We start from the raw sequence: 26,301 nt of genomic DNA, 5'->3' as shown, positions 1-26,301 counted from the left end.
TCATCTAAATGTCGCGACCACAAAACAGGTGACAGCACAAACCACTATAACAGTTTAATCTGGTAATGAAGGCAACAGCCCTACTCACAAACTTTCATTGCCATACACACATCAAGAGCCATCATCAAAGGAGAGCAAACCAAAAATGAAGACTCGCTGCTATGGAACAAAGCAGCATTGCATCTGTAGCCGTCTTTCCTAAAGAACCACGAAACTCGCTGCAATCAAACAAATCAGGAAGCATGCCCATTTCCAATTCAAGTCAGATTATTACCGACATATGCCGAGCAATTTTTACCGGTTACCAAGACCAGCGTCAATGCGCCAGAAACTAATAAACTACAGAATATAGAGCAGAATCTAAATGTACTCAATGTGGGTCTGTCTAGCAGGTGTTGCAGACTTTACAGAGCACAGAGAACAGCCATTAAAACAGTTGCTGGACTGCATGTGTAGCAATACCTTCTTTTCTGTAGTTTTGTGAACAAGTGCATGCATGGCAACAAATTTAGGAATGCATTCTGAAGGTAATGTGGCCAGTTATAGTGTTAAACTTTGTCAACAATTATCCAATCAAAGGAAGAAAGCCAGCTCAAACGCTGGCTTTCTTCAAAAATTGGGAAGCTCAAAAGTGGCTATCCCCGCACACCAAGCAGCAAGCTTGCCAACCTCAAAATTTGAAGACTACTACAGTCTTAGCCAGTGTCGTCTAAATTTTTTTCGAAGATGAGGGGGAAGTGAGCGTGCACTTGACTGGGGACGGGGAGTGAGAGGGCACTAGGCAGGTCGCATACTAACACAGAAATTTTGGAGGTAGGGGCCCGTGCCCAGTATGCCCCCTCCCCATCGCCCCACACCATCTGGCTGCGCCACTGGCGTCAGGCAAAAATACAAAAATTTGGTGAAAAATACTAATACATGTTCACTGTTAAAGATTCACCAGTTTTGCTCTGTAGGTATGCTGTCAATGGTCTATACTGCATTCACAACTAGAATTACTTCCACCACAAACAGTTATTAGGTGTATCTGAAATGTTCACAAAACAGGAATTCAAATTTCAGCGGCCATTATATACTGGTGCTATAAGTTGATGGCACTGCTGCATGGATAACTCCATATAATGGCCAATTCCTAAAAATCAGGCTACAAGAAATCTACAGGTGACTATGCATGTGTTCTTTCTGAACAATTTCTGCTCTAAACTAGGTGCACATAAGTAAAAGCACAATATCATTGCTGGCATTGCAATAGTAAACAAGTTTTAAGAATGGAAAATTTTGGAAAAAAAAAAACCTAAAGTTCACACATCATAAATTTTTTGGTGCTACGGAAAATACACCCTGTGTGTGTTAACATTTGTTGCATGCAGGCAGCTTCGTAACAAAATCGTAAGCACAAACAGCCATTTAGCGCTGCCCGTACTTGTACTCTGGTGACGAGTCTTGTTCTGGTGCACCGACAAGCATTGAAGCTTAAAGCTGCGACATGAATTCTCAGTGACCACATTTATGATGAAGCCATATTCATGTATGCTAACCAAGGCTGAAATGGGAAAAAAAAAAGAAGGGGGAGGGAAACATGGGAAAATTAAAAACTCCTTACATGCCAAGACACTTGATGCACAGGCAATTTAAATATAGACTTTTGGTTCCTCGCATGCACAAAACAGTGCTAACAGTATTAACAAGATTCGCACAAGCACCGCATGATAGACACGAAAACAACGCACTTCCAACACGCTCAAGTACACGCACGTGCAAAAGCACTGTCCGAAGCATCCTCACCAGCTCATCCCTTGCGCGACACGACACTATACACCACTACACAAAATGTCTATCGGCTTTTGTGTGATGACAAGATCAGCAACAGCTCCCAGTCACATCACAAACCTATGGTTCCACTTGACATACACGTTCACACCTCATTACAAGCACCAAAACACAATAGTGCCTTGCACGTGTAGTCTTTGTCGAAAGTATACAGGCATGTTGCCCGCAATCACCATGCTCACTACGGGCAAAAGTTTCTATGCCGTGTAGAATTAAAAAAAGCTCTTGTACTCACGATCCAGAGGTCTCAAGTGTCAGAAGTACCATGGTAACCGCACCAGCACCGTCAAACAACATGAAGTATGGTGAAGGCGCAAAGTAGCCTATATACTTTTGACAAAGGCAGTACACAATACACTGCAGAAGTGGCCTGTATATTACACAACACTACATATTTAGCCCATGCATGCTAACGCTATCGACACTACCTGCCACGCTTGGCGTATTGTTCAGAGATCTTTTTACAACACAGTCAGCCTTTGAAAAGACAACTCACATGTGAACGTTCACTGCAACACCACGCGTGTGCAACCAAAAGTCAGCAACTCCTTCGCTCTCCTATAATTTACCTAGATGAAATAAAACCTCATTGTACACGTTGCTTAATGGCATTCTCAGCTGTAATCAAAATTAAATGTCGAGTGCTCATACTATGTCTGCGAGCTCTTGAGAAACAGGCTGTCAAAGTAAGTACCAACTCTACACCAGCATTTTAGCGATCAAGGGACTGTTGCAAGCTGCCACGGCATGAGGCCATAGCCTTCCCCACCACAAATCATTGCTTTACGTTTATATGACCTGTAACGTGCCTTCTCTCATTCTACGAATCCACTGAAGCCACAAACTGACTGCAGTGTGGAGAGGCACAGTCCGTATCTTTGGCTTTTGGATGACTGCTGCTACTAACGAGAACCAATGCATGACTGGCAAACCCAACGAACAATGTTCTGAATAGTGCTATGACAAAACCCTAATAGCGCCCTTTTCAAAAGTATGCACAAGACATAGTTAAGAATCGACAACATGGACACACGAATATAACAGAGTGAAAGTAATTAATAAACCTGTACCATTTCACACTGCAAAGCAGTAAATTCGCACTTCAGCCCCTCTCCAGTGTGGAGCAGTCATCGCACTTTTCAATATGCTGACAGTGACAAACTACCCAACACTAGCTGGCAATCATTAGGGCGACTGTGCACTACGGTCCCATTATAACCTTTAGCGAGTATAACAAATTTTGCTGCGCGCACTCAAGGTACTGTGTGACACTAATTAAGACCGACATAAATGAAGTCGTGAAAATTTGGAACGCAACGCATCCACCACCGAATGCACTCAATGTGTGCTTGTGTTCCCATGATTTACAAACCCCAAGCACCCAGTGAACCACAAGAGTACACTATGTCCACATAACCTACAAGGTATTCAAACACGGCCAACAGACCTGAAACCTGGAAAGAGTGGCAATGGCATAAAGCAAGACTAGCAGGCGCGAGAACCTGCACAAAACTGCTAGAGGCTTGTCTTAGAGTAACATCTTCCATTCGTCAAACCTTAATAACACAGACACTTCACCCCACGTGAAGTGTTAGGTTTCGTACACAGTCCATGCTTCATTTTGTTTTAATGCTGTGGCACGCACTGACATAGAACGTCGATGCTTCCTAAACCAGAAGCTGCTAGCTACAAAGTTCCACTGGCGTCTTTCCACTTGCCCTCAACTTGACAGCTCAATGTTCTCATTATATACACTACATATACATATTATGCCGGTGTTATGTACACCACATTCTTTAATCTCAACATCTTACTCGTTGTCATAGTGCAAAGCTCCTACTACACACGTCATCCTATCACAGGGTGTCAGCAAAACCTTCAAAATTTCCTGACCGTGGCAGTAAGAATTCGGCTAAAAGAACATCACAAGACAGCAACCAATTAATAAACATAATTTTTCTCACAATGTCGAAAGCATCGGGTAATCCAGAAGAAGCAAATCTGGGGGGAAATTTTGTAGCTTACACCGGGAACAAGAAAAATCTAATAGCCTTTCACACAGTCTTGCACTTCAACAATAGACTCACGACAAGGTTGATTCAAGTATACTGCACCAAGCAACTCGCTCTTCGATATTGTAACTCAAGCACATAACTAATACCCGGGTAGTTTTCAGTGGCTATAAAGTCGATCGACTCAAAGGAACAAACTCAGAAGCAGTAAAAATATTTCTGCAATCTGACACCAAGCATTTGTGGCACCCCCGCTGAATGTCATAATCCGCGTCGCTGAATCTGAACAGCCTTAACAGTTATTCTAAATAGCTAAATGCCATATTTTCATTGCTGTAAGGCATTTAAACGACATACTGAAATAATCTACCATATTTAGTTAGACGATGCTCACATTTGCACATATTGTGCTGATTTTTGTCGGTCTTATTTTAATGCTCTGGCAATATTGGGGCTGCTAGGGACAGTGTATTTGTCATGAGGTGGAACCGGCATTAGTTGCTGCAAGAAAAGAAATTAGTTTTTCTAGACAGTAGACAGTTGCCTGTTATTCTTTTTCATCGGATGCGTTGCTAACCACTTACCACTGTAAGGATGCTGTTGATGAGGGTGCCTGCCTCCACTGCTCGTCGGCCTTCGAGATCTCGATACAGTACTGCATAACTCGGCCGACTCGATAGGCTATTGACTAGACCACCATTGAAACTGCCTGTAACAGGCAGAGCTTACTTTGTCATTGATTCGATAGACTATCGATTCCAATGCGTGTGTGACAGTGCTATTAGGCAGCCTGGGTGCTACCTACATCATCCCCTTTCCCATCAGCTTAGCAGTGGTACTTCATCAATCACAGCCCTTCAATTGCCTCTTCAACTTGTCCACACCCCATTGGCTCCATATGCACATCTCAGGCAAGCTTCAATGATGCGTTAGTTGCTTAGTGCAACAGCTTCAATAAATTTGCATCTGTTTTCTTCCAGCATGACGGCAAGCCGATACGAAAAAGCAACTTTTGCTTCATCAAGTTCCACCAAACTCTGCATCTTTGAAGATGTTCTCCTGCCTGGACAGGGGCGGGAGTTGTACAATCCATTCGACATTAATATCAACATCATCGCATGCAAATACATCTAAGTGCAACGGACTTGCAGACGCATAGAAATGGCACCCAACTGGTTTCCTGCCACATAGCTGTTTGGCACAGTAAAAATAGTGTTCTCATGACATGTCCCAAGTTAGCTTTTGCAGCGAGGTAAAGAACAATATTTGCCAAGTTGCATGCAACATGTAATGTACATTGCCAGCAGCCCCACACTGACTAAGGGTTCTTTTCCTTCAATCTTATTCTTACCATCCACTGCACCAAATGACCATGGTGCAGTGGTGTACAGAGCGGCCACGAAGCGTGCAACAAGAGAGAGAGGAAGAATTCGTTAAAGAGAAAAATGGCCACCGGCCATGCTGTGCAAATTAAATCAGAGAGAGCAGCACGCAAGCATTTCTTTGCAAGTGTGCATAGCAATAGCACAGGCAATCTGTCGAGTGTGTGTGCACGATACTGCCAGCTATCCAGACAGCTGCCACATGTCTGTACTCACTTTGTATAAAGCATGCGAGCGAAACTTCTGTAGCTTGATCGTAGCAAAGCGACAGCCAAGTTCCCAAAACTACAATGCAACACCTAAACTTTTTAACATCCTTGCTATCACAGAAGGCAAGCCAGCCATCGAAAGTAGAGGGCTTTGTCAAGTGGGATAGACAGCGACAAGAAATTTTAGCTGTATAATATTGTTATATACACCTGCCCACAACATGTGTAAATTACAAAAATGAAAAAAAAAAGATAATTTTTTTTCATATATATTTCATGCTTCGAGCACCCAAGTCAGATCCATCTTGCCCTTGAGCGTGAGGGCCTATGTGGTAGTGTAGCTGAGCTGGACATGATGCGTATACCACGAAAGATAGGGCTTTTTCAGTTTCCATAAAGTCTTGAAGGCAAGTCTGCAAAAGGTTAAGTGGCTAGATTATCACATGCGAAACGATACGAGCAGGCTACCACTCAAGCGAAACATTGCAGACCATTCAAAATTTCGCCTATTAAAATCGGAATCTACTGCACGCGTGATTGCGCTGTGCAAGTCTGAATAGAACAGCGATTGTGTGCAAAGACCACTCGCCAAAACTAAATTGGCCTTCTTCAAAGAAGTCAGGAACCGTTGATCCTAATTCTAACAGTTCAGAAGAGAACCAAATTGTCAATCCCAGGTGCTTTGAAATGCGCTATTATAGGCCTTCATTTTATTAAATGTGAGAGAATTTCTATAGCTACCCTGCCCTACTCATCACTATATATGTGACCTCAATAGGATGACCGAATAAAAAAAAAATCTAGGCCCAATAAGGAATCAAACCTGGGTCTGTCTGTACCATCGCAAGCGAGAACCTATCTTTGGCTCCACAGCATCAGTTAAGAATAAGTGCGGAATAAGTGTGACATGATTTGTATTCCCATGATTTATAAACCCCAAGCTCCCAGTGAACTGCAAGAGTATGTTCTGTCACACATAACCAAGATCATTGTCACTGCCATGCTGCCACAATATCAACACAAGAGAAGCTCACACTTGCAGCAGCTAAAATGCCTACAGACCTGCGGTTTGTTTAGCTGCAAAAGCGACAAAGCCAAACTGGTGCACCGTCACGCTCCGCTAATACAGCTGTAATGGACGATGAATAAAGTGCTGCACAAATGCTTTTGAAAAACAGTCATCATGGATGGGCCCTGCACCAATTTAAAAAAAAAAATTTCTGCACTTCTTGTGTCAAAGCAAAAAGCACATATTGAGGTCAGGGTGCTTTTTTTTAAAATAGAAACTCTAGCTTTGTCCCCTGTCCTTCTATCTGATATTTGTCTTAAACAATAGTCTTAAAATTAAGTGTTAAGCTGCAAGTTGCACATTGTTGTGGTCAACCTAAGAATACCAGTGATAGTGCATTCGATAGTTGAACCTCACTATAATGAACGTCGCTCGAATGAAATTTCTGCTTCAACAAAATAGTTCACGTTCCCCCTCAGCTAGCCCTAGGAGCCAATGCACCAAAGTTCTCGCCACAACGAACCATACTTCGGGCTTGTTTTGCTTCAACAAAATTTTGGCTCAATGAAGCTGAGCTTTAAAATTTGTTTTACGATAAAACAAGCATAAGACCAAACATTTAACTTTTCGTACATACACGTTGCTTAGTCTCACTGAAAACATGTGCCCACTGTAACACTCATAAACTCAGGGGGGTGCCATTGTTTGATGATGATGACTATGCGGCTGGCCGCCCATATCCAACCTAGATCAAGTGATCACAGGGGCAATGTGCTGAGGCAGCATTGGACCAATTCACCCAATCCTTTCATTTGCACTTGTGCACTCGACTCGATGCTAGCACGGCAACAATGTAGAAGTTCCTTTCTTTGGAAATGAAGGTGAAAATCTTCCGCGAGGCTTCAAGCAGCATAAAAAAAAGAGACATCGCAGTGGATTTCAGCACCTCCAACAGCACGCTTTCCACAATTTCAAAGCCGCAGGAGCTGATCACCAGTGCTCTTCCTTCGGTGTCCCATCTGCTGCATGGCTCTGATCCAGCCGTTAGACCAAGAAATTATTCACAGCATGAAAAGTGCTTATCGGCAGTGGTTGATTCAGCGGTTGTTGCTGAATGCTGACATCGGGTGGCGGACCAAAGTGGACTTATTCATGGCCCTACAAATGACTTCCAAGGTGTGGATGGCACCCCGGCGAAGCATAATAGGGAATGGTTTTGCACATGCCGGCTTTAAGCCTGACACTAAAGTGACAGCCAACTCAACAACAGAGAAGGAAGACGACCGTTTCATAGTGGAGCCACCCTCCATCCACAGTGGCTACTGCAGCGAAGGCAGCCCTTCGAGACACCATAAATGTGCCAACGGAGATAGCATTGACGAATACATTGCTGTTGACGTGGACGCAATTGCTCATGAAGAGTTAAATGACGAGTCCGTAATTGAAGAGGTTTCCCATAACAACGCATCGTCGGATAATGACAGTGACGCACAAGACACATCAGCCCCGTCTCCTGCACTGGATGTGAGGGTCGTATTTGACATCATTCGTAATTTCATTGGCACCCATAACGACGACATCGCAATGCAGCTCCTGACCAAGTGTGAGCATCGTACCACAGTGCCGATGTCAAAAGGACGGAGGCAAACGAAGGTGACCAACACTTTTAGGAAATAAATTATGTTTGTTAAGTGCGTAGCCAAATCTGACAGTGTGTCGAGGCAGATTTTGCCACAACAATATTTCCGCTTCAACGAAATTTTCGCTCGTCTCATCAGTTTCATTGTAGCAAGGTTGAACTGCAGCTTCTTGAGGAAATTTAATCAAGCTATTTTAAGCAAGAAAAACATCTTAAAGGGTGGGTCCATGGCTTCACTCAGTCTAAATGTGCTGCAGTACCTTTTTTTCTGCAATGCACACTTCAATTTGGCTTGCCAAAGTGATGTGCCGACAGCATCCTTGAGTGGCCGGTGCTTGCTGAAACCGATGTAATCAAAACATGTTACAGCATTATCGCTTATATCTTTGCAACCATACTCATGGACCTTACTTACTTTGGTACAGTGAGGAAAGAAGCCATTACTCGACCATGCATGCATTGAGTGCGCTGATGGCACAGCTGTCGTGTCACAGATGACACAAGCGAAGCTAAATTTAGTGCATGAGCCTCAACCATCTACGAGTGCACTGGGGTAGAGAAGCGCCGGGCAGTCTCGGGCACTGCCAGTAGACCACTTCTTTACCCTAGTACCTGAACACCCTCTGCAAAACAAACGGGCCCACTACGAATAGGTAGCGAGCACGAGTGCAAAATTAGACCGTAAGACCCACACTAGCTGTTACATAAGTTACACATGTAAGCTTTGCAATGCGTAAATAAATGTAACTCGTGTATTTGGTGAGGTCATTCCTGAACCGCAGTGCCCATGTGATATCTGCAGCACACACAAGATGTTTCACGTACCCGACTGCAGCCTAAGAGATTTCCTGTGAAAATGCTGCAGAAGTACTGGACGTGTAGCTTTCGTTGCACTGCCACACATTTCTTCCAATTAACTTTTTCAACCAAGCACTCCACGATTAGATGACAAATTTATGCTTTATGCGAACATTTCTTAAAAGGAATGTACTTTTTGCAAAAGCCTCAAAACAGCTGTGCAGCGAAAGCTCCCTTCATTGCAGCAGATCGAACTTATGCCACATAGCAGCCGTGTAGTAGCCAATGAAGACATATTATTACAACCGGTTTTTAATAGTGCAACAATGCATTAGTGATGTAGTTGTAGCTACCCCATGCTTTAGCTCCATGTTACGTCCGCCTCTTCCTCTACTTACTGTCCCTCAGCATGTTGTCACACTGCGTCTGCCAAAGCACAACCCACCAGATTTGTTGCACTAATAAATGCTGGTGGTAATAAAAGCATGTCTTTATTGGCTGCTATGCAACAGCTATGTGGCATTAACCCAAACCAAAAAATTTCGGCAAAACTCATCTACAATGACTGTCCAAGTGTGTGAATAGTCGAAAAGCATCAGAAGCACGCTGGGCTCCTCTCTCGTATTTCCCTCTGGACTCGCTGTGCCATCCGGTGGCGGCGGCGTGAAGCCTACGCACATGTCGTCGCAACACACACAGGGACCCAAGTTGGCGTCAAAAAGGTTCATTGAAGAGCGGCACAGACCCAGTGGCACAAAGCTACATGCACGGCCCACATTTTTAGACTGTACCAAATTCGGGATCAGCCCACATTCTTAAGACTGCGCTATCTTGACTGCACTATCTTCAAGATCAGCCCACACTTTTTGTGGGATAATGAATAGCTAGATAGCCGGAAACAAAACTGGTCTGACGATGCCAAGAAGCTATTCGCATCAAAAATGGTGCATTGTGTTGTTGGCGTGTGCCCTACGGGCCAGTTTCGCTCCTGCCACTTCAATTGCTCTGTCACTAAATACATATACAACATGCTTCACTGCACAGCAAGCCCTGTGTGTAAACAACCCTGCCACATCAGAAGGTTGTGAAAGCACGCAGGAGTTAAAAATTCATAAGCGTCAGGTCAAAAGCCAGTGCTGCACATAACTTAAGAATTATTCCTCTTGATAAGGCAATAGAGGAAAGAATTATCGTGCAGGAAACCTGACTTGTGGTGCTGAACAGGGAATAAAAGGTTTGCAGGATAACTGACCTACATGAATTTACAATGTGAACTCTGTCATTTTTCCCTGACTTCACTTCTTTGAAAAAAGCTTCCCTCGTCACAATTCCTTGACTTTTCCAAGTGCCCAACATTTCCTCGAATTTTCCAGCTTTTTATGGTTGCTAGACACCCTGTAACTAGCAATCAACTTTGAATACCTTGTTGTGTTCAAAAATGCCTCTCTTATAAAAGCAACAAACCAAGCTCGCGAGATCATCAGCATAAATCTGACTTAACTTATGGGTAGCATTCATGCTTGCTTTCACCAGACAGTCAACAATAAGATGCACCAGCCAGCTCACATACCTAATCACTAAAGCACAACAGCCTAATTCTGCTTTACTGTGCCCAGACACTGCAAACTGACGGCGGCTTCTCATCGCTAGGCTGACCTCTGGCTGAAATTGATGCGGCTCCCAAGCCGCAACAACATCTGCCACTGCAATACGTGACTTCCACAGCTTAGGAAACATATTAGTGTTACAAATTGGCCAACTTGGTAACAAACCATCTTAAACAGCACCACTTACAACAGGGACAAAGAGATCGCAAGACATGTGCCAACATGTGCTGTGCTCTCTGCCAGTGCCTGTCGTAGGTGGTGCTGTACAGAAACAGCTGCGCTGGCGCCGGAATTGCAACAACCTTGAGTCAAAGCCCAAGCTGCCCTCGACACTCGTTCTTCAAACAGGTCAAGTCCGGCACGGTCACCCTACTCCAGAACAACAGGCCACACACAATTCACCACATCCGCAGGCACTCGCACTCTCACAACATCCACACCCACAGACGTTAGGTCTTAGAGCTCAAAATATCGAATCACGAGGTCCAGGTTCTGCTGAGCCACCTGCTCCCGCAGCTGCTCAATGTCGGCCCGCGTCACATAGTCGCAGCCAAAGACAGTCAGAGAGGCCAGGTCGCTGTCTGCTGCCACAAGCGATCGCAATCCCGCACCCGACACGTACTCCACTTCGTTTAGCTCAAACTCGCGAAGGTTGGCAAAGGTTCCGGAAGCAACAAGAGCCTCCAGAGAGGCATCCGTCAGCTGGCACCATCCCAGGCACGCCTCGGTCAGTTTGCCACCGTTGCGCAGCATCCCAAAGAGCTGCTCTGGCGTGACGGTGTTCATCTCATGAGGGAAGAACTTGAGCCGCTGTAGCTGCCTGAAGTGGGTGTGTTGCAGAATGGATGGCTGGTCCGACAGGATCAGTGTTCGCAGGTCTTCCATCTCCAGGTCCATCAGCACTGGACAATGCCTGCATGGCAAGAAGGCAGCAATTTTTCTTTTTTATGGGAAGCCCACAACACCTTTTTCATAACTGCAAACACAGTGGAGGAAAGTGCGGTCCCTTTCAATGAACAAGATATATTCCCACAGAAATTTGTAAGACACACCTCATAATAACAGAGAGAAAAAAGAGCGTAATGGTTACTTTTCCCATTCCACGACCACATGGGGCCAAAAATTTGGCAAGCAGAATGTTGTAGAGGTGGAGGGCGAAGAAATCGCCCATGAAGTAGTGCAAGATACGGGCTGGATTGCGGCCCACAAAAAGAGACGCAGGAGTGGAGAGCCGAACAACGACCAAGGCGAGACACAAGCAGAAACATCGGCCATTGCGGTGCGAAACAACAAGAACCATCTGCGCATATGCCGATCCCCCACGACGCCGAAGCAACCACAGCTGCCGCGCGACGACTTCAAGATCATCATCCGCCCACGTGGCAGCTTCAATGCGGCGCAACTGCACACAGTCACCGTGAGGGATGGTGTGCTTCGCGCTGCCAGCTTGACTCACGAAGCAGCGAGAGACAATATACTCAGAATCAACGCACGACAGAAGACACTAACAATGAGTACACCAGTCAAGCAGAACGCCATCAAGCACAGCAAACTACAAGAAATATAGATCCGAATCAAGACCTACGCCACAGCAGCGTACATAACAACGCCGAAGGACACCTCGAAAGGGGTTATTCACGGAGTAGCAACAGAGACTCAGCGCCGAAGACAGGACGAGCAGCCCAGAGCGGCCGAAGAACAACAGCACCGAAGCTGGCGGTTACAACAACCAAGGAGGCAACCAAGGCTACGGCAGACACGGCGGAAACCGTGGCGCCGGGAGCAGCAGGAACCGCTCCCGCCCCCACCTGAGGCTGGCCCAGGGCGGTGGAGGCGGCGGTAGGTGATCGAGATCCCAGACCCGGTCGAAGTCCAGGCTCCAGTCAGGGTTGGCGAAGGCAACGCCACCGCAGCAGCAGCAGCAAGGGCCTGGCCCGCAGCATCAAGACCAAAGCAAGGTGAGCTGGGCAAACAGGGTCTCCCTGCCAGCCCAATAACAACTGGATAGTGTCAGATCCGCCCTAGAGCAACAATTAGCTCAAATTCAGGCAACTCTAGCTCAGGTACCACAGGGAAATAGAGGCCTCAGAACCAAAATAGCACAACTAGAAGCAGCAATGACACGAGATCGGAGTCGCACTCCATCCATCAAAGGTGGAGCAGTCACGCACTACCACACACTTATGCAGGTAGGTGCTCCGGCGCAGGCGCCACCGCAGAAGCGGAAAGCGGGGAAACAGCCACAGAGTAAGGGGGAACCAATCTCAAGCCTAGCAGACCTAATGCAGAAGCAATTTGAAATGCTCAATATGCAGATGGAAAGACTATGGAAACGCATGGAAGCAATCGAAAACAGAATGGAATGATTCAAAATCAGAACTACAGCACTAGAGAACACTGTGGCAGAAAATCGACCCACGCCGGTGAGACCTATAAAGAATATGAATCCATATCAGAGACTCACCGTAGCGGAAAGCAGTGTGGCCACCGTGGGGGTCATCAATTAGCAACAAACATGGCCCTGAATAACAAGAGCATTGAATATCTGATCTGGCAATAGAACTGCCAAGGGTTTCGTCGAAAACAGGGAAATCTGCAGCAGTTCCTCTTAGGAAACGAAGCCCCAGATGTCATAGCCCTGCAGGAGACTATGGGACCGGCAAAATTATCGGGGTACAAATCCTATGGAGCCAAAGCACTGGTTGTAATGCTAGTCAAAAGAAACCTGGCAGTGCTGCAGCACGACCCGCGCTCTTGTCAGCCTCATGCATGTCCCAAAATATTCTTGCATTACGTTGACGACTGTTTCTGTGCGCTGCAAAGGGATGCCTTCGGTTCTTTCACAAACCATCTGAAAAGCATAGCACATACCGTACAGTTCATGGTCGAAGACCAGGTCGACAGCCATCTTCTGCTCCCAGACATCCTCGTGAAATGGATGGAACCAGATTATCCTTCGGTGTCTTTAGAAAACACACCCATACTGGCCGTTGCTTCCACTTTGATTGTGTACATCCTACTGCACAGGGGTGCTCTGTTGCGACTTCATTCATCACAAGGGCTAGTGATGCAGCACATAAATGGCACTGCAACTTGTTGCCAACCCCTAGCAACAGCCACATTGTGCAGTGTCTGTGCATTCCCGAAATGCTGGCTAGTGCAAGCTCCTGACATAGCTATGGCCCTATTGTGCCTTTTTGCCGCTGCAGATAACAAGCTCACGCACTTTAATGGCACACATTTAACTCAACCTCCAGCTGGTTTCCCAATGTCGGCATAGTCTGCCTGGCTTATGGGCACCATTTGCTCTCACACATAAGTTGCTCAGTCTTGCAACCCTGTTTGTGTATTGCACAGACATTTAGAATCAACAGCTAGCAGAGAGAGAAAAAGGAACAGGTACGTCTCAATGGCACAATGATGACAGGAGGCAAGCAGCGCAGAAGTGCACTGTATAAAGATAGACGTAGCATGATGCCGGGCCATTAACTGGTCACACCAGATGCATTGATAGATGGCGAGTTGGCATTCCTGTCTATCTACCTCTGTCATTTGCTTTAAAGGACAGCAGGAATAAAATTTCCTGCCTTGGCTAAATTGATAATAAATTAACAATATATGCTGCTACTGAACCAACCTAAGTGAAGCTGCAGGTCTGGTAATTGTCTAATTTCCTGATAATAGGCCTTTAAAGAACACTTATGCAGACAATGCGTGTAGCTGGTGGTTGGCCATTATGACGCAAGTCCCAGCACGTCGCCTTCGAGATTTTCCACTGAGCCTACCTGTCTACCTTTGCAAGCCTTTCGTAATGCATCCAATTGAATTTCAAATAAAATATTTTTTCCATGGGGCTGCTTTATCGTATATACACTATCGGAAACAAGGTTTTTTACATGGCCCAACGTTTCGCTGCAGTTGGCCTTTAAGCATCCCTTTGAAATGAAACATTAAATCAGTTTAGAATGATAGCGTAATCTTTCCTAACCATATTTATTAAGTTTTTGGTTTGAGGGTTACTAAAAAAATATGTGAATCCCACGCACTGTGGGAATCGATGTATGCTAAGCTTTCTGTTATGTTTGCTTTGATTACAAGAGTGGTGAGCTAATGTGAAATGTTACCTTGCATGCACCCCTGGTGTTTTTCTGCGTACTACACAGAATACAAAGAGAGATGTGTTGGCTTGAGACATTGTTGTACGACACTGTTCATAATTTCTGACAGGGCTGACCATTATTATTGCCTCACACGGCACATCACATCATGGCAGAAGTGTTAAGCTTCAATTGAATTATGGGGCTGTGCGTTCCATAACCATGATCGGATTATGAGGTGCGCTGCAGTGTCAAACTCCAGATTAATTTTGACACCCCGGTGTTCTTTAATGCGCACCTAAATCTAAGTAAACTAGCATTTTTCAAGCGAAGCTTGTATTGGGCTCATGAGTTTTGGTGGCGTTGTGGTCGTGCGAAAAAACCCAGTTGCTCCCAGAGCAGCGCATCTGCGGGAAAAGGCAGTTTGATGAGTTGACAGCTGTGCTGGCTACGGAGTGCAAGTCATTAGCAAGAACTCCAGCTACATAGGCGTGCGCTCACGCCACGTGGGCAACCAATCAGAGCCGTTTCGCGTCCACTGGGGAGGGAAAGGGCAGGAAAGGGTTTCGCACGCACTGTGCTGGCTTCGTTTCCATTCAATTCGTTCTCTGAAAAAAGATGGGACAGCCACACGTTGTGCGTTCCCCCAAGAAACTGGCAGCCTTCGATAAGCGGCGGAGAGAACTCGCCCGTGAAAGGGCTTGCCATCGGCGAGCAAATCCAGCCGTTAGAGCCACCAGAGCCCAGGCATAACCCAACAGCAACGAGAAGATCCCGAGCTGAGGGTGCGGGAGGTTGAAGCAATCCAGCACCGCTACCTGTGAGTTACTTAATCGTGACGAGTGTCAGCTGCACACAGGACGAGCTACGCTTACCTCCATATTCCGGTAGGGTAAGGGTTGGCCACTTTTTGTATTTCACTCCTGTCGAAATGTGGATGCTGCAGTCAGGACTGAACCCACGACCTAGAGCAATGCTATAGCTTCAAAGCGACTGGGGCAGGCACAGAAGTGTTAACTTGTCGTATGACCGCTTCCGCAGTGTCACTTACACCCCACTGTGCGCTTTAATGCAGCTCTACTTCTGCATACCCCGCATAAGTTGTCCACCTGACGAATTTGCAAGGTGTCTATTTCAGAAATAGCAGAAACGTGTCGTACTGTACCTTGAACTTAAATTTATCCCGTCTGACCGCAAGTGGTAGCGTTTCCCTGCCTTCTTACGTTGTCATCTCCCAATTCCCCCTTGTATAGGAACTACAAGTGAAAACTGGCGAGGCTGTTACTCACTTGTTTCGAGACTGCAACCGTTCTACCCATTCTCTGCCTCCTTTCCCCCCCTTCTATCATGCTATCTAGCTTTCCTTTGGGCTTGCACGTAAGTGCTGCAATTTCTGCAATGCTCAAGAGGCTAATATGGCAACGTGCGGGGAGCTCCAGAGGGCATTGTGCACATTCGTTTCAGTACAAAGGTCCAAATGAGTTTCTCGCATTGTCTTTCCTCTCTGCATCGCTCCTGTTGTGTACACACATGCTCTGAACTCCTCCCCCGATACGGTGTGCCAGACAGCTGCAGCAACAGCAGCAGCAGTGGGAAAGTCGAAGTAAGAGGCAAAGAAAGCTTCGCTTTTAAAAAAAATTCTAGCCGAACTTCTATTTCCTGAATTTTCAAATGTCCGGGCTGTTGTGGCACAGTAAATAATCTGAACACTTGTTAAGCCTTTGGCTCCTTTTGAATATCACGTAGTCCATCCTCGCCATCGATGGTTTGACGATATCTCATCTGGTCAGGAGGAAACATGTTCAACAACCAGAAAGGATAAGTTAAAAACTTCCAAGGCATTTCTGCCCCCGTAAGAAGCCTTGTCCACAGAAAATAAACTGCTTGAAAGAGCGAGCTTAAGTTCATATTCAGGTGGAAGGTTGCCATCATTCCAAATCGGCGTTTTTCTCGTAGTTTGGATAAGGAGAGATTCTAGATATTGGCGGGAATTCCAGATTATTTCTTTTGTGATTACTTGCCTTGGCCCAGTCAATCTCGTGCTTAGTAGCCACCGCCTGCTACGCAAGTGCATTGGAGACAACGTTCCTATTTTTAACGCCATTCATGCATTGTATGAACCTTTTATAGAAAAGTTTCCGATATAAAAATAGCCACACTTTGCACAGGGTATTCTATGAACCACACTTGGAACCTATCCTTTTCAGTAGGTGTCTTCAGAATTTTTTTTTTGTTCAATATACAGCTTTGCCAATAAAAAGCAGCCAGAGCAGGTGCCTTTAAAATCAGTGAACTCATGACTAGCTGGTGCGAAAACTTAACAGTGTCGCCACACTTCTGCTGTCTTTGCGTCTTTTCTGGCTTGTAAGGCCTCATTTTACAATATGAGCCGCTCTTTTGGTACTGTAGACAGATAATTCACTAACACATCTCAACTTATTGAGGCGAAAGTCTTAAGTGGCTCGTACCCTCGACGAGTCGATGGCCCAAAAAATGTGTCATCTAAACCAATGGAACAAAAACTATCATCATCAGGAATGGCTCATCCCTCTCGTAATGCAGAGGCGACAAGCACTCGGCAAAGTGAAGCGTACAGTGCATACATTCTTTGGAATCACGCATGCAACGTACAGAAATGTGGCATCTAGACTAGTGGTACAAAAAAAAAGAAAAAAACCACATGACCACCTCAATGGCTCGTACCCCGGTAAGCAACTGCTCGTACCCCCATGAGCAAGCAAAAAAATTCTGTGGCTCATAACTCCTGATAAGGCTGAGGCTACAAGCGCTCAGCAAAGTGAAGCGAACATTGCACACATTCATTGAAATCACCGATACAACACACAGAACAGCATACGTTTTAATCCCCTGCTGAGAGGATGCAACATAAAGTCGAAGGGAAACGTCGTTGCGTGAGTTTAACCCACCATGTCAGTCCACAAAACTGCAGCTAAGCGTCGAAAATGGGCCGGAGAAGCCGACTGCAAAAGCAGCAAGGCGATCATGCGAGACGGTGCATTCAGGGTTTCACCTTCACGTGTTACAGGAATGTAACACGCTGCTAAACTTTCTTTTGGTATGAGCGGCCTTTTATACCAATACTAACTTAACACATCTGGGTGTCATGCATGCAATCAAGACTCACTCGCTGATGGCAGCAACATCCAAGTCAGGTAGGGACAGGGTAAGTGTCTTTAGGTGAGGCCCAACCATCTTGAGGACAGGCTCCACTTGCCGGCGAAAGAAGATCTCCGACGTGTTTGAAATGACTCGTAGGGTGAGATCAGTCAGCGACTTTAGGAGGCCGAGTGGCAGGATTCCCTCCTGGCCCGTCAGGATGAGACTGACGCGCGTCAGCAGAGGGCAGATGCTGCAGATGCAGAGAGAGATGGGAGCATTTAGTCCGACTGCTTCCAACTACTGCAGAGGCAGTTAAAAAGTTTGTTCAGAAACCATTCAAGATGCCTGTCAAAGTAAGCAATGCTTTGCCGCTAAGATCTTACCTAAAGCAGTTTGCCATGCTGCATCACTCTTCAAAACGTAAATAGGTCACTCCACCATTTATTTTTCTTAAAGCATTAGGAAGCCATATCTGTCTCACTTTTGCCATGCACATGCACGGCCAGGCTAAAACATGCGCACGATCAAAATTAAATTCTGGGGTTTTTCGTGCCAATACCACAATTTCATTATGAGGCACACCGTTACAGGAAACTCTCGGTTAATTTTGACCACCTGGAGTTTTTTAACATGCACCCAATGCACGGTACACCGGCAGTTTTGCATTTCACGCCCACTGAAAGGTGGCATGCACATAGTGGTGAGTGGTGTTACAGAAAATGCAACAATGGGCCCGTCCTTTCTGCCTCCATTCGAGCACAGTTGTTCACTTGGCAGTGCCAGCAGATGACAACATGAACCTTCCTCTCCACCTTTCCGTTCCCCAGTCCCAGCACCAACAACAGCACCAAAAAACGTCCAATTCCACAAGCTTTAAAGACTATGACATTCTTTGCATTTCAAAATGATAGAGATGTAATGGCGATAGCCGAGGGAAAGCCATGTTTCCCTGACAAATGTGCTTATGCAAGCCCTACACAATGTGGTAACATTATTTACAACCTGTTCACACCTTAATTTCAATGTGAAGAGACTGCTCATTTATAAACGTGAGTTCTGTCTAGTGTTTTAGGTTTTTATTCCTCCCACAAGAAACCTACATGCATATGCAAAGAAATCCATTTTTTTCACTGTTGCACATAGTGATTCTATGCTTACAACGGCAGGCTCTAGCCTTCCGTGATGCATAAGCAAAGTGGTGCATATCATTGCCATCTTATTTTTCACTGCAGCTTGTAGCGTTTCTAATGTTTGCAATGCTAGGCTTGTCCTCGGTGAAGCATTGTGCTAAGTGACACCATACTACACGTACCATTTCATCCCTTTGATGAAATTGATATCATGCAGGGGTTAGAACAGCTGCCTTGCAAGATAAACAGCCATGACCTTGATACCCACCGAGAAACTTTTTTTTTTTTATTCCTGCTCAGAGGCATTTTTGATGACATACAAAGAAACTACACCACACCAAGACCCATCTGTGATCCGTATAATGGTTATTGCTTTTAAAGAGATACTTGCCCTTGCGCATCGCAAGCAGCATATCAAACATATACGGCAATTCTACTTCAACGCTTTCACTATATAAATGCACCACCATGTTACAAACCTCCCCACCCTAAGGAGGGGACGGGACTGTAGTGCTGTGCAAGCAGTACTTATGACACTACAGGAATTAAAGGGGAACTAAAGAGAAACATTAAATCAGTTTGTCAGGTAAGGCATTCTTTCAAAACTTAAATTTCGCTAATTTCATGTTAATGGGTTGACCATTGAAAGAGGTAATGAAGGCTAAATCCCAATTTCATTATTTTGCACTGAAAATGCAGAGCCGATACGAAAGTTTCAAGCACACGATACGAAGGGTTTCAAAGTATCTTCACTCCAGCAGCACTTCTTGAAGTCTCAATTTATGCGCATGATGATCCATCAGTGGATCACTTGTCATATGATTCCAGTGCGTCATGACCCATGGGCGAGTCACCAGGGAGTTGTGTGCTACTTTTAAACTTCCTCGAGGTACAGAGAGATGGCGCTATGAGTCAGATCAGAAGCAACAAGACTTTTTCTTATCTGTTTATTTCAAGCAAATAAGTTGTTTACGCATTGCAGAAAAACCCTGCACAGCCATAAATGGAGTGTAACTGCCACGAACTACCCGTGACCCCACACCGCAGTGAACGTAATAATTTTCTGTTCAGCAGGCACTTTCTTTGTTGTGAGTGTACTTTTACTGAGCTTCAGCTCAACTTTTCACTATATCACTATCTACTTCCATAGCTGAACTAGACCAGCACTATAGTTAAAACTCGGATCTATCAAAACCCGACTTTGCAAAGTTCCCGATCTAACGAAGAAGTTTCCATTTCCCGGCAGGTACCCATAGGGTTCAATGTTATTATAAACCTGAATTAACAAAACAAACTAGGCCGAACTTGATTGAACAAAGTTTTTCCTGAGATAAGTAAGTAAAATAAAAGCGGTGACTTCTTTCTAACTTTGATGCCCAGACGTATTCTTAGTACCTGCGCTCTAAAGCTATCACATTAAAACATCTAGGTGCCATGGTCACACCCCCAGCTTTATTTTGACGAGGCTGCAGACTGTGCCCATGCACGAAACAGCCGACTCAACACCACCTCAGTAGGGGCGACGGTGGTTGCTTTTGTTATTTCATGGTTTATGCGAAATATGGCTGGATTAGCAGCAAATACAACACCACAGTAGCTTTCGCGTGTCACTACATCACAATTTTAGATTTCGAAGGACTGAAAAATTCCTTTCTTGGTTTTGCAAACTTCCTGATTTAACGAAATAATTCGAGCATGGTCATCACTTCGTTAAAACAAGTTTCAACTGTATTTGCAAGATAATCAATTAACATGGGGTTGGTACCTTTAGAAACATACACTGCTGTGCTAAGATTGTAGGTGACATCACAAAAGCTGTTTTTGCATGCTGCTTAGTCATTGATTTATGCACTAAGCAGCGTGCAACAGGACCCATTGAGAGGATAATGCACTTCACATGTTCTCTCTTGCTTTGACCCATGAAGTGCACATTAAGCAGTGCATCCAAGCAACCAATAACGTCTCATCACTAACTACCCTACACAGGAAACTTAACGAAACCAGATAAGAAAGCAGCAGAGTTCAAGGTGCAATATATCAGCATTGAGAATGCCTAGTTACGCACAAGACCCAAGGTCTTGCACCTAAGGAAGCACACCATGTAACTAGTGATGAAAAATGGAGACAAACACTGACCACTAACGAATCAGTAAGCTCAATAGCTTTGGCTTCCCCACAGGTCCCTTGTTCACAATGAACTTATGAAGCAATGAAACAATCACTTAATTATGCCGTACATGCAAACCAAGGTAGGCACACCATACAATATTTTTCGTCACAAGTACACTATTTATGTGTCACCGTGCTTAGGTGACTGTTTTGTTAGATTTTAATATCATTGTCAATGCTTCCATGTGGAAGCAGTAATGTGAGCCTTATGTTTCTATTCTTAATCACATTAAGCTCGATTCTAATGAGATTCCGTCATACTCTCGATGTCTCCATTTATCGTAATGATTCTGCAAAATGCAATAAATAAGTGCAATCACCTTTTACATTCCCACACATACGCACCGCCACAATGAGACAGCAGAGAATACCCCTCCTCAGACGAACTACAGCTAAATAGTCAGATGGGAAACAAACGTGGACAGGATTACCTATGCGAAAACAAAGTGCTACAGAAACAGCAAGATAAGTAGGCGACGAAACCCCAAGAATGTGCCAGGGCCCCGGTGATGCCACCATTTCCGCACCCAAGCATTTTTGCAAAAGCTACTTTGCTTGGCCTGCTTCTCCGTTTGCAACAGGCACAGATCTTCTGTTTTCCCAGCAAGTTATGACTGTTTAAATTACCATTAATTCATTATCAATTCATTTAATTAACATTACAAACATTCATTATCATTAGGCAAAATTTTAGCCGCAGTGGTGGCTCAGTGGCTATGACATTCTTCTGCTCAGCTCGATGTCGTGGTTTCGATTGTTGGGCTGCAGTGGTGGTAGTCCGACAGGAAAAATATGCAAAACCACTTGGGTACTGCCCTTTCAGTGAACATCAATGAACTGTTAGGTATTATAATGAATCTGGAGCTCCCTTCAAAAGCGTTTATGGTACTCCAAAAGGAATTGTCCTTCGGCAAGTCTGCGCTTAGGCTTGCTATACATATTGTTCCAGATGCAAAGTAGAAGAACATGAAGCACGGGAACAGCAAAAAAAAGGAGAAAGACGGAGGAGTGCCAACTACGAACTTGTTTATTAGCAGACATATACAAAAATGAAGACGACTGCATTTGCCGCACTGCGCATGCATGGAAGTATTCTTCAATTTTGTAACTGTCTGCTGATAAACAGTTCGCAGTTAATGCTCCCCTACCTCTCTCATTTTTCCTGTTCCCCTGCTTCATGTTCTTCGACTTTGGACCAGGAACAATATGTTTAGTAAGTCTGTGATAGCTGATGAGACTGTTTGGGACAGTAAACCTTATACAGACTATACTATGATCAGTTTGTGCAATTGAAATCAGATGACATTAGTAGTCTGCTGTGTGGCTGTGCCCATTGGTCGTTTTAGATTAGGCCAAAATGCAGTGTGGGTGGAGGCTGTGCATAGCAATTATACGGCCGGCTGACAGCGTGGGACGGTGCATTTATTAAAAGATGGCGAGCTAAAGAAAAAGAATATGTGCAATTTTTTTTTTAGCTGAGAAACTTGACATGGCTAATGAAAGTACAGAGCTTGTTTGTGTGTGAAGAGGGACCTCAGCTGCACCAAGAGTCTTAACTATTAAGCGCAAAATATGACAAGTGAGGAGCTAACCCAGCAGTGTGGTTTTGAAAACAGTCAAAAGAATAAAAAAGCTTATCACGTGTTATCGTTCGCAACGTGCCACAACATGTTATAGGGTTACTGTAAAGATAGGCAAGGAGAGAGGCGATAGGCGAGGATTGCTCTGGCATCGCTTTTAGCAACCTCTCAATGCATCTTCAATATACACACTTAACACCTCTCAGCATAATTACTTCGAAGAAAAGTACTCGCATATGTTATGAGGAGAGGTACAATTGCTTACCAGCAATTATAGAAGACAGTAAACTGTACAGCACAATGCTTTTCAGGATGGCATAATAATAATTAAAAAAAAAAGCAGTGCATGCAGCAAAAAGTGGTATCCTAAAATTCCTCACTTCAGGTTTACCACTCAAGCCTTGTTAAATTGGGATCTAGCTGTCAGCCAATTATGTCCTAATTACATCATTTGAGGTATTTTGTGCAAATTTCGATTCTTTACAGTGTAGTTATGAAAGTGTTGCCAGAAGCAGTCTGCATATGCAAGTCTTCGATTCCATATATTCATGGTGCAATGAAAGACAGGTAATAAAACCTTGCAACTTCCTTAATTAGTGAAAATGTTACTAGTTAGCACATAAGGCAAACAAGTATGCAAGGCCAAGTCGAGCATAATTATGTGGAGATTGTAGGTGAGCAGTTCGGGAAATGGCTGAAGAAGAAAGTATATGGAATGCATATTTCATCAGTATGACGACCCAACTAAGAATTTACGACACAAGTTTAGAGCACCTATATGTTTGTTGAAGAACAAGCTAACACACTACATGCTGCAATTGCCGCACCCCTACTCAACTATCTCATCATAATGCTTGGACATGCATATCCTTGCAACATAGCAAAAGTGATTCCAAAATATATGTCTGAAAGTTACAAATGAATGAAAAACTGCATGTTTTACTTAAGATGGTTCTAAGTGCATTGTTAACGAGGACATGCGAGTGGAAACACATAACACTTGTGAGTGTCCACTCACTTGTCCTCATCATCAAGGCGCTTAAAACAGTCTGAAGTATGTCTCACCAAAACGGCTGTACGTCAACGCTTGTCAAGTGAATGTTTTGTATTTAATCAGCTAATGTGCCACTGACACAGTCGACCATCCGTTCCTCAGCACCTCTTTAATGCTCTGCTCTGCTTGTGACCGTGCAGTCATATTGTGGTTGGTCTTTCCAAATGCAAGTCCGCTCATGTCACTATGGTTACATGATCCAACAAGTAGCGTGTGGTTATGCCGCAGTGCTGCAAAGAATCTAACTTTGCAGGTCAAACTTCCACATTCCAATACGTGGCACAAGGAGCAACTATCAAGGTGCTGCAAGTGCACGAGGTATGCATTAAGCAAGCGTTTCATTCATGAGAGAGGTCAGAGAAGCACACATGAATGTCACGGCATATTATGATACATTTGATTGGTTCCTACTGCACTCCGACACAGACTGCACTGATGTGGAGCCCTGTCTTGATTGGAGCCAGAGAAAGCCTGCCCAAGCCAAACATTCGGCTGCTCTTAATGCAATCAAACAAGTCAAGTGACCAAAACTCTTGTCGGATCTCAGTTGCGTTCGAAGCTCAAAGGTGAGGGCACCTCAGAACTCTCCGTGATGGAGCGCAAAGACCTGAATGAACCAACCGAATGAGTTCCGAGCACTTGATCTGAACTAGGCAAATGTAAAGGCTGCTGTCAAAGTGCTTTAGAGTGCTTGAAAGCAACTGGTCTTCAAAAACAGGTATGTGGTGACATCGTGACCAAATACAAAGAACAGGGATTTGGAGTACAAACGAATTTACCGCAGAGAACTTTATAGGCTTTGTACCACTAACACATGCATGCTTACTAAAACCAAGGCTGTACACCACATCTGATCTTCAGTGGGACCGACAGGAAAAATTCCTAACCGGTACCATTTCGTCAACACAATCAAGGTTCCAAACTCTTCAGAGGCTGCCTAATCGTGGCAATTTATGTAAATTCCTTACGTTAAACATACTTATAAAGGGAAATTACACGCACGCAAGCGCGCACGCACACACAAACGCATGAGAAATCGATGAAGACGCGGCGTGCCGCGACTGTAACCACAAGCCCCTTCTCTTCACTACGGCACAGTATACCTGACAATGTGCGGCAGCGCAGTGGTGCACTGAAGCAGCGGGCTGAGGCTTCGCTCCATGTACTCGACGAGGGGCAATTTGCAGCCAGCGGGGAAGAGGAGCAGCGCCTCGGTCAGGAACGGGATCTTGAGCGTCTGCAGCTGAGGCAGGCCGCGGAGCAGGTGGAACGACGAGGACACGGTGATGCGCGGGTCGAAGCACATGTCGCTCTCGAGCAGCAGCGAGCGCAGCTGCTCGCACGCCACCAGCAGGTAGAGGCTCTCGTCCGTGATGCGCTGACCGGAGAGCTTCAGCTCGCAAAGCTCCTTGCAGTGTTTTGCGATGGAGACCACGACGCGGTCGGTCACGTTGCACAGGCACAGCGTGAGGCGGCGGAGACGAGGCAGCTTGCCGAGCGCATCGACCAGCGTCGCGTCGTCCTGGTGCACGGCGCCGACGAGCGACAGCTCGGCGAGCTGCTTGCCATGTTGCGAGATCTGGCGCAGGAGCCGGGGCAGCCGCGACGGCTTGTCGATCGGCAGGTGACAGTCGATGAAGCTGAGCTTGACGCGCCGCAACCGGTGCGTGAGCAGGTGGTGTAGCGACGTGAAGTTGGACTGCTTGTACGACTGCAGCGCATCCACCAGGTCTTCGCTGACGTGCGGCGGGAAGACGCTGGCGACTGCGTCGTCGTGCGGCGGGCACAGCGAGTGGATGGTGCCGGCGACGTAGACAACGCACAGGCGGTACAGAGGCTTGGGCGTCTTGCGTTTCGGCATTCCTCGGGCTTTTTCGGCCGCGCGGCACGGGACGGAGGCGCGGCAGCAGGCTTTCTTTTTTTTCTTGGTTTGTCACCTCCCTTTACTCTGCCGTTCGGAGACGCGCTGCAGCCGCTGTCACACAGCGTCCACCCTGTGGGACGGGGTTCGTTGACACCACGGCGTGGCCGCTTGGCGGTAGGGCCCGGGCCGTGCGCTCATACTTGTTTTGCTACCGGAAGGGTCCGGCGCGAAGGCTGTCACTGCGCCGCATCTCTGCCGCTGTTTGCGGAACTGTAGAGATCAGCGCGACGGGCGTCCAGCCTAGAAACCGCGTCCCACCAGCCGCAGTCCCGCAGTTTGCCGTTTCTGTATGCGCGCTTTGTTCATTGTGCCCTCCAGGTGGCGTCAGCTGTATGGTACCTTGCCAATTTTGCTTACGGAGTTTGTCAAGCTTGATCTGCTGAAGTTAATGTAATTTTGAAGCAAGCTTGGTCATTCATATCTAAGTACTTAATTTTGATAGACACTTACAGGTGCGGTTATTGTCATCCTCTATAGATACTGGTGCGCCCTGGCCAACCTGGTGCGCTTTTGCCGGCAACAATGGATTACCGAGCGCGTATTTTGAACCGTTACGTTTTTAGTTTTCCAGTTGGAGCTCACAAGTTTCGACGTCAGTAAATAAAAAGCAAATGCGCCCTACCAGCGTGATATCAGCAATGTTTCGAGGCCACAACAACATAGTGATCATTTCGGACTGTTCCATGGAGGAAGGAAAAAAAAATATGTTCGTTTCAGAGCACCCCGGCAACACCTACACAA

The 26,301-nt window shown here is 45.6% G+C and overlaps 1 protein-coding gene across 1 annotated transcript; it reads right to left on the bottom strand.

The window, feature by feature from the left end:
- Positions 1 to 39: 39 nt before the first annotated feature.
- On the bottom strand, positions 40 to 26,256 carry LOC126517374 (uncharacterized). The gene is made up of 3 exons (XM_050167088.3): positions 24,740 to 26,256; positions 17,729 to 17,953; positions 40 to 11,399 (listed from the first exon to the last, which is right to left on the bottom strand). Exons 1-3 carry the CDS (start codon positions 25,495 to 25,497, stop codon positions 10,943 to 10,945), a joined length of 1,440 nt encoding a protein of 479 aa, XP_050023045.2. The 5' UTR covers positions 25,498 to 26,256; the 3' UTR covers positions 40 to 10,942.
- Positions 26,257 to 26,301: the final 45 nt, after the last annotated feature.

The sequence above is a fragment of the Dermacentor andersoni genome, chromosome 11 (assembly GCF_023375885.2).
Source record: "Dermacentor andersoni chromosome 11, qqDerAnde1_hic_scaffold, whole genome shotgun sequence".
Taxonomy (NCBI): Eukaryota; Metazoa; Arthropoda; class Arachnida; order Ixodida; family Ixodidae; genus Dermacentor; species Dermacentor andersoni.
This window is presented reverse-complemented; position numbering and strand designations above follow the sequence as displayed.

Coding starts and splice junctions, on each gene's coding strand:
- LOC126517374 (XM_050167088.3), bottom strand. CDS start 25,497: ATGCCGAAACGCAAGACGCCCAAGCCTCTGTACCGCCTGTGCGTTGTC. Junction 17,954..24,739: donor GCGCTGCCGCACATTGTCAG/GTATACTGTGCC, acceptor CTGCATCTGCAG/CATCTGCCCTCTGCTGACGC. Junction 11,400..17,728: donor GATGTTGCTGCCATCAGCGA/GTGAGTCTTGAT, acceptor CTTGCCATGCAG/GCATTGTCCAGTGCTGATGG.